We start from the raw sequence: 8,823 nt of genomic DNA, 5'->3' as shown, positions 1-8,823 counted from the left end.
TATATTGAACGATTTGAATTATTAAAACAGAACCCGTGGTGAATCTCCATAGGCTCAACTGTATCTTCCAATCTGCGATCCTATTGGAGGTAGCCCAGCCTATTTACTTCTAACAATAAAATAGCTTTGGTACTATAGTTTTTGTCATAGACCATCACTGTGCCCCTTGTCCATTACTCTCTCTCTCCACAAAAATTGTTTGAAAAATATTTCAGACCACTAGTTCAACACCACTAATATACCATTAATGACGTGGCATCATGTGGACTCTACCATTGATATGATAGTTTGGCCTTTGTTTGTTTGTTTATTTTTTTTTTCTTGCACTGCCAACTCATTAGTGCTGGCATTAGTGCTACCATTTTAGAGCACTGAATCAATGCCGAAATTGTTTTAACAGAAATGATAGACAACTTTAGAGTTGGGGTTCTAAGAGTCCGGATCCTTTACCGTCTTTGCTTGCAGCTGTTCCTACGGTGCCCCAAAATGATGTCGTTTTGGGGCAAAATTTCAAAAAAAAAAACAACACAGCATCAGAAATCGAAGAAGAGAAAGGGGAAGAAGAGCCAAGCACATAGGAAGAGAGAGAGAGAGAGAGAGAGAGAGAGAGAGAACACCTCTTCAAACCCAAAACAAGAAAAAAGTTAGAAACCTAAAGAGGTGTTCTTCTTCTTGAAGCCCAAAACAAGAAAAAAAAGTTAGAAACCTAAGTGCATCCTCTGTTCTTCTTCCTTTCATTTCTATTGATTTGCAGAGAAACATAAGGTACCCAGAAGCCAAAACCAGAATGAGAAAGCTAGTTTTAAGATCAATCTCTAGAAGGGTTTGTTTGGTTTAATGTAATTCCCATATTAGAACCCATAGATCAAAGGCTTGAAAACAACTTCAGGCAAACCCACTTTGTTTGTTCAAAAAATAAAAAACAAATTTACAGAACTCTATGAAGGAAATTGAGGGATTCTAAAAATAGTTCAAAATGGAAAAGATCCACTATCTAAATGGATTCATTGTGCTTTCGTGTTCTCTCCTCCCTGATTGTGTGAATCCCAACTCCGGCTAGTCCAAATCTGTTTCAATAGACGAACAAACAAGGCCGTTGGCGGAGGTAGTGGGCGGGCGAAAAACGAGGGCTGCGACGGTGGCGGAACAGCAATGGGAGTTCGCCGGCGAAAGAGAAATAACATGGGCTCTGTTCGTTTGAAGGGGTTTTTTTTCTCCTCTCTCTCTCCTTATGCGCTTGGCTCTTCTTCTTCTTTGATTTCTGATTCTGTGTGTTTCTTTTTTTTTTTTTTTTGAAATTTTGTCCCAAAACGACGTCATTTTGGGGCACTGTAGGGACGGTCGTAAAAAATGTGGCAGAGGATCCAGACTCGGAGTTCTAAACCCAACTCTAGTGATGTGAAATTTTTTTTAACAAAAAGAAAATTAAGATTAAAACATCACATTACATAGAGCTCATTACATGGGGCTCATCACAAATTAGAGCTATCTAGAGTTCAAAAATTAGAGGTCCCAATATTTTTTCTTGTTTTAATTTGCTTTTTAAAGTTCAGATTTTTTTAATCAGTAATGATTTAGAGCTCTAACTAATGAGCTCTAAATCCACCACTAGTGAGGTGAAAAATGAAAAAAAAAAAAGGACACAGCACACACTGTGGCAGTGGGTGGGACCCACTGCTACATCATTAGTGGTAACTCTAATTAGTGGTCTAAAGCATTATTATTTCAACAATGATTTATCCCACTAATTTGGGAGCACTAATGATGTGAAAATTCAAAAAAAAAAAAAAAAAGAAAAAAAAAACTTAAGACCAAAACATCGCATCAATAAATGGAACCCACCAATTAGTGCTCTCCTAGTGCTCTTAAATTAGTGGTTTCAAACATTTTTCTTATTATTTTTTAATTTGGAATAAAAAGTTTATGATAATTTTTTTTTACTTTTTAACTTTTATAAGAAAAAATGTGAAACAATTATGATTTGTACATGATATTCGTCTTATTAATTTATTTAATATATTTAATCTTTTATATTTTTTTAGGGCTGGTTTGTCATAAACTATATAATTTATCTTTTTATCTTTTTTTCATCACATCACCTCTCTACTTTTTTGCACATCTTTTCATAAAAAGACAAAAAATACACTTTTTAAGACACCCCAAACCAACCCTTAATCTCAATTGAAATAGCCAAATGAAACCAATAAGCCTATTTTAGAAAGGAGCTTTTTTTTAATTGACTTATTATGAAAAATATAAAAAAAATAATAATTAATAATAATATATTTTTTTATTCAAAATTAATAATAATATACCCCAAATAAACTTAACATTTTTTTTTTTTATTTCTCAAAAGAGGCCATAGAATACCTATACATATAGCTACCTTTCTATATACCCATATAGAGGGAAAAACATCTTGCTTTCTCCAAACTCCAGACAATATCCCCTCCTAACTGCAGTCTCACACCTAAACTTGCAGCCATCTCTCTCTCTCTCTCTCTCTCCCTCTCTCTCTCTCTCTCTAAATATATGTAATATATATTATGCCTATATTTGGGAAGAGGTTTTTGTGGTATTTTTGGTCAAAATAGTTATAAAAAAATAAAATAAATTTTTTAATTTAGGGCTAGTTTGGCATGTACTAAATAAGCCAAAAAGTCAAAAAGTCACTATCTTATTTAAATCACATCATCTTATTTAAATCACATCACCTCTCTAACACATCACATCAAACCCAACCCAAACCCAACCCAAACCCACCAATAAGTCAAAAAGTACACTTTTTTAGGACATCCCAAACCAACCCTTAATAAGATAAAACATCATATTCAATCATAATCATTACATTCTTTCTTTTAAAAAAAATTTAAAAAATTAATTTTTTTTTTCAAACCAAACTTTTTAATCTCAAATTAAGGATTGGTTTGGGGTGTCCTAAAAAAGTGCACTTTTTGTCTTTTTACGAAAAGATGTGCAGAAAAGTAGAGAGGTGATGTGATGAAAAAAAGATAAAAAGATAAAAAGATGGATTATATAGTAGATACCAAACCAAACCTAAAATAATTAAAAAAATTAAAAAACTAAAAACTAAACCAATATCCCAAACGACACCAGCTTTCATAGTAGTTTATATAATAATTCCTTTATCACCACCATACCTCGATATTGTGAAACCCAGATTTGAATCGGGAAGTCTCTTCATTCTCTCTCTCTCCATAGCTCTGTTCCCAGCTATTCCCACCTTCAATCAATCCCCATTTGAACCCAACTTCAAAAAGTTGTCTCTAACAAAACCCCATTGAAAAAAATTTCATGATGTCTCGTAAGCATTTACATGAGCTATTGAAGGAAGATCAAGAACCCTTTCTTCTCAAGGACTACATTGCCGATAGGCGGTCTCAGCTGATCAAGAGACCCATGAAACGCAAACCCATTGTTGAAAGCTCGATTTCAAAGCGTGGTACTAGTCTCTGCAAACAATCGTGCCTTTTCTCTTTCCATGACTCGCCGGTGAAGAAGAGCCCCTGTAAAAGCCCAAACGCTGTTCGTCTTCATGTTCCTCCTAGAACCAGTGCTATGCTTCTCGAGGCTGCAATGAGAATTCACAAACATTCATCCAAACCCAAAACCCAGATTAGAAATGTTGGGTTTGGGTTGTTTGCGTCGATTCTGAAGAGACTGAGTGGTAAGAACAAGTCCCGGAATCGTGAAATTGCGAGAAAATCAGCAGGAAAGAGCGAGAAACTGCAGGAAAATGTTGAGAAAAGCGTTTTTGAGATGGGTTTAGTTTGTTCTTGTAGTAGTAATAGTAGGCGTGAGAGTGCTGTTTGGTCAGAGAGCAACGAAGAGAAGTCTCTGGATTTGGAGACCTGTAGTAGTTTCAGGTCTGAGGACTCGGAACACATTGAATCTGTAGCTCAACCCATTGAAAATGGAGATTTTTCCTTTTGTGAGAAGCACTTTTGTTCAAGCCCTTTAAGTCCTTTTCGATTTTCCCTCCAAAAAAGCCCCTCTTCCGGTCACCGAACCCCTAATTTCTCGTCGCCGGCGACATCTCCGATCCACCCCAACAAACAGGTAATATATATATGGGCCTATATTTTGGCTTGTGTTCGTTGTCCTCCTAATTTTAATTGCCTCAATTTTATAATTTCAGTTAGCTCGCAATTATCTCAATTTAATTTAATTAATTATAATTATTAAATTTTTTTAAATACACATATAAATGATATGTATTATATTTTTATAAGGTTGTAAATTTGTTCAATTAAATGAGTTAATTTTGATTATTTTAATGATTATTTTTCTTTAAAAATCTTAATTAGTGTTATTAATTAGATTAAATGGACATAAAATTTAAAATTAATAATTAAAATTATAAAAATTGAAATAACGCAAGAAATAAAAATATAAGATATGTATGACTTAAAATTCAACTGGGTTTTATTCAAAATTATGCAAATCGTTGTGAAAATGCTAAATTTCTTGTGCCAACTCAGTGTGAAAATGCGAGTGAGTCGTGACTCAGTTGATTGAGTCAGACGTGTTTGAATTGTCGGCGAGACGAACTCGCTCTGGGTTCATTGGCCGGAATGTCGTCCTTAAATGATAAAATTGTCCCTAAACTGTTTTTGGGTATGTGATGAATTCGAAGCTGATGCAGAGGGTTATTTGTGTCATTTCGCATTTACCATCCCTCTCATGCTCTGCTTGTTTGGTAATTGTACTTTTTTGATTACGCCTCTGCCACGAAAATCTTTTGTTTATGGTCCCTGTCTAGAAAATTATTTTCTGAAAAGGACAAAATCCATTTTTGTTCTTTTAGTTGGACCCATTATTTATAATCCGACACTCTTTAACCATAATCACTGTATTAAACTATATATATATATTTTTTAAAAAGTAAAAAATTAGTGCACAAGGTCAACAGTCAACACTTTTCATGGTTCGTGCAATTGATAATAAAAACAAAAATTAAAATCACATCGGCGTAACTTATGTGAATTGCTTGCAATATTTTTTTTTATTTATTTCAAGAGTATGTGTCAAATTATTTGATATAAATTATTAAGCAGAAATAATTTGATTATTTAAAAGATGGGAAAAAAGTTTTTAGCTTAGAATAAGAAGTACCAAACATGCCCATCTTTTTCCCTGCTTAATAATTAACCAATTTTAGATTATTTAAGTTAAACTGCCTTTATAAGCTAAAGGTAGAAACTGCTAACATTTTGGTACAAATTTTCAAAAAAAAAAAAAAAAAAAAAAAACTATATGCAGATCCTTAAGGTGCACTAAATAGGCCATGATCTAAAACACCATAATTTCATGTTTTATCATTAATTATAATCCAACTATTGTTATTACATTGTCCTTATTATGATTATGATGGAAATTAATAGGAGAAGAATTGTGAAGTAAAGAGCATACAAGAAATAGAAGAGGAAGAAGAGAGGGAACAATGCAGCCCAGTATCAGTATTGGACCCTCCATTTGAAGACGATGAGGACGATGGACATGAATATGAGGATGAAGATGAGGACAGTTATGATGTTGAATGCAGCTATGCAATTGTACAAAGTAGGTAACTATTTACAGAAATTTAAAGCTTCGAATTTGTTCCACCATTCCTTATTTTGTTGTGCAGCCCTTTTCAAATTGTTGGGTATATTTGCATTAGACATTATGATTGTTAGCTTAGATTGAAGGGTTGTGAACAATTTGCTTATACTGATTTTAGAAGATGAATTTTTACATGTGGTCTTCCATCAAAAAGATCCGACGTACACTAGTACGTGTGGTTATAAAAATGAAATTGTTAAAACTAGTACATTAATTTATGATAATGGGGACCTCATTTTTTGTCCATGAAAAAAAACAGAGGTTGCTAAGATGGTTCATTTAACTTCATGTGTGACCCACATTTTTATATTGTGGTTGTGTTGCTATCTCAACAGTGATATTTCAGTTTGTCGAAACTATTTGCAATCATAGACCTAAATTATTTGAAACTGTTGTGTTTTGTGGGCTTTCAGATCTTGATTTGTTGATGGTTTGGTGTATCAATCTTGTCAGCAGTTTAAATTTAGTGGAACCCATAAGATTTAATGAGCCCAATGACCTACAATTCTCTTATGAGTTTTGAAAATGAAGGAACCACAACATTATCCATTACCCAGATCTTCTGTATGCCTTGTACTTGCTTATCTAGAAAAGGGTTACATTTATTTTGGGGAAAAAATTTCCACCATGATTAGGCTTTATTTAGGCTAAGAACCCTAAAAAAGTGGCACTAATTATTGATACTTTTATGTGTTCAGGAAATGTTGCTCCGTCTTTTATAAGTTACATTTAGAATTAATCTGATTCACATATTTAAAATTTTGGTTACTTTTTTAAATATTTTTTTGGATTCTTAGCATTGTTGTTAGGGTAATATTATCGGTTGTCGTAACTGTCATACTTGATGTTCTTGGCTTAAACATTCATTTTAAAGGTATTGCTTGTATTCTTCTTTCTCATGGTCTGCACTTTGTAACCATCTTGCACACCTGTTAACTCAATCTGATTTTGTTGATATTGGAACCAGGGGCTCAGCGACAACTATTGCACAAGCTTCAAAGATTCGAGAAACTTGCAGAGTTGGATCCTATTGAACTCGAGAAGAGAATGTTAGAAGAACAAGAAGATGAAGACCTAGAGGAAGAAGAGGAATGTGAAGATGGTGATTTGCTACTGTTGTGGAGCGAAAAGGATGTTGATTGGTTTGTCAGAGAAGTGCTTTGCAAATCAGGCCTCAATCTCAGTAAGGTTTCAGCAGACATGAAGAGGCTGGTATTGGACCTCATTGCCGAGGAGAAGAGAGAGGGGAGTGAAATTGAGGATGGTGAAGTGGTGGTGAAAAGGGTTTGTGAGAGGTTGGATTCATGGAAAGAGGTGGAACCAAACACCATTGATATGATGGTAGAATTGGATTTCGGAAGAGAGATTGATGGGTGGAAAAGAAATGATCAAGAGCAGGTGCGAGGGACTGCAATGGAAATTGAGATTGCCATCTTTGGATTGTTGGTGGAGGAATTATCAGAAGAACTTCTTTGCTTATGAACTGGACTTTCTTGGAGAGACTTCATAGTTTCCCATCACAAAGGGCAGTCGCACTGCACGAGACTTTCATTACTGTAAGATCTGAGAAGGGGTGAATGTGCGTAATCTTACCTGCATGCAAAGAGACTATTTCTGTGATTTGATCCCTTGACGTTCAGTTGCAATAGAGCAAATGATTTTTGTTTTTTGTTTTTGAATTTTAATCGGAGGATCAATGGATCATAGTCTGACTTGTGTACTGTGGGGAATACGCTAGTCAGTAAAGCAAGATGATTCTAGGAGGATTGAGTTAGTTGATAGTAGCATGGTATCATGTATATGTATGAGGGAATATGTATGCACCCTTTGCTTAATGAGACATGAAAATTTCAATACATCCCTTCCCTTGAAATTGTTGTTTGAATCATGAATTTAGATGATAATTTGTGGACGAAAAAGAAAATGATAGGAAAATGTGAATTAAAATTAGATTAATTATATATTTCATTCACCATTTTTCTTTTTTATTTTTTTAACATAAATTTCTTTTCAAATTTAAAATCCAAACACAACTAATTTAATATTTGTTTGTGTGAGGGAAAATTATTAGATAGTTCTAGAGTCCTATGTAGCATTGTTTTGATCATGAATTTTCATACGGATTTACAAAAGAAAAAAGGAAAATGCGAGGGAAATGAAAAAAAAAATATAAAACTTATATTTCATTTATATTTTTTGTTCACATTTTTCTTTTCGAGATAAATTTCTAACCAAATCAATTATTCAACATAGCATAAATGGGTCGTACTTTGCCTCCTAACTACCAAACAAAGGTAAATTAGTATGTTCTACTCATAAAATCTTTGGAAATTGGCTTAGACCCCCACTGGGGGTGACCACCAGGGCCCCCAGTGGGGTGTGATTGGTTTATATATATATATTTTTGATCCAATGGCAAACCCCCACGTGTGTGGGGGTGGTGGTGGGGGTCCTTGGAGCTGGGGGTCTCCAGCACGGTTCAAAATCTTTTGCTACGGATTTGTTTGGATCGCTACGTAGATATTATCACATAGTGCTTCGAGACTATTGAATAATTACGTGAGATGGAGTACTTCATGTTGGAGCAATCTTCTGTGTAAAATAAATAACTTGAAACAAATTAAACAAATAAAAATAAATTACTTACAGAATTTATTTTACTGAAATGAACAAGTACAAAAATAGATTAAGTCGAGCGTATGACACTCTATCTTTAAGACAGATTTGCCCTGCTTTGGTGCTTACGGATAAATGGCGTCTATCTCCTAGGATACAATGATCTACACAGATTGTAATAGCACTCTAAACAATCTGTACGGCGAACAAAACCTGTGTTCTATACTCTCAGATATTTTTCCTAAGAACTAGTATGAAGAACAAGGCATGCAAAGAGCAAAAACGAGAAGAGAATTATTTTTTCTGTATGTGTCAAACTGCTGGAATGAGGGTCTGCTTTTATAGGCAATTAGGTGCCTTTTCAAAAGGGCTGAACATGTGCAATACAACCTGAACAGATGCAGTCTTCAAACTAAACAAGTGTGGTGCAAGTTTTTTCAAATATGTTTGAAAAATCAGTTTGAATTTGTCGAAAACTACTGGGCAGCTTTTAATCTACTGGGAATTTTAGATTGGAAGAGGCACAATTTTGGGCAGAAAATTTGAATTCAAATTTGGCGGAAAAATTTGCATTAATTTCGT

The 8,823-nt window shown here is 34.2% G+C and overlaps 1 protein-coding gene across 1 annotated transcript; it reads left to right on the top strand.

Moving 5' to 3' along the window:
• The first annotated feature begins 3,064 nt into the window (after positions 1-3,064).
• Positions 3,065-7,498, top strand: LOC114262890 (uncharacterized). Its single transcript, XM_082919522.1, has 3 exons — positions 3,065-4,080; positions 5,406-5,583; positions 6,593-7,498. Exons 1-3 carry the CDS (start codon positions 3,316-3,318, stop codon positions 7,105-7,107), a joined length of 1,458 nt encoding a protein of 485 aa, XP_082775648.1. The 5' UTR covers positions 3,065-3,315; the 3' UTR covers positions 7,108-7,498.
• The last annotated feature ends 1,325 nt before the right edge of the window (positions 7,499-8,823 follow it).

This window comes from Camellia sinensis, chromosome 3 (genome assembly GCF_055761805.1).
Source record: "Camellia sinensis isolate YWXY chromosome 3, ASM5576180v1, whole genome shotgun sequence".
Classification (NCBI taxonomy): domain Eukaryota; kingdom Viridiplantae; phylum Streptophyta; class Magnoliopsida; order Ericales; family Theaceae; genus Camellia; species Camellia sinensis.
This window is presented reverse-complemented; position numbering and strand designations above follow the sequence as displayed.

What these genes read in the sequence shown, in the direction of transcription:
- LOC114262890 (XM_082919522.1), top strand. Translation starts at nt 3,316, where the DNA reads ATGATGTCTCGTAAGCATTTACATGAGCTATTGAAGGAAGATCAAGAA. An exon ending in CGATCCACCCCAACAAACAG is followed by an intron (nt 4,081 to 5,405) that starts GTAATATATATA and finishes GGAAATTAATAG; the next exon opens with GAGAAGAATTGTGAAGTAAA. An exon ending in CAGCTATGCAATTGTACAAA is followed by an intron (nt 5,584 to 6,592) that starts GTAGGTAACTAT and finishes TATTGGAACCAG; the next exon opens with GGGCTCAGCGACAACTATTG.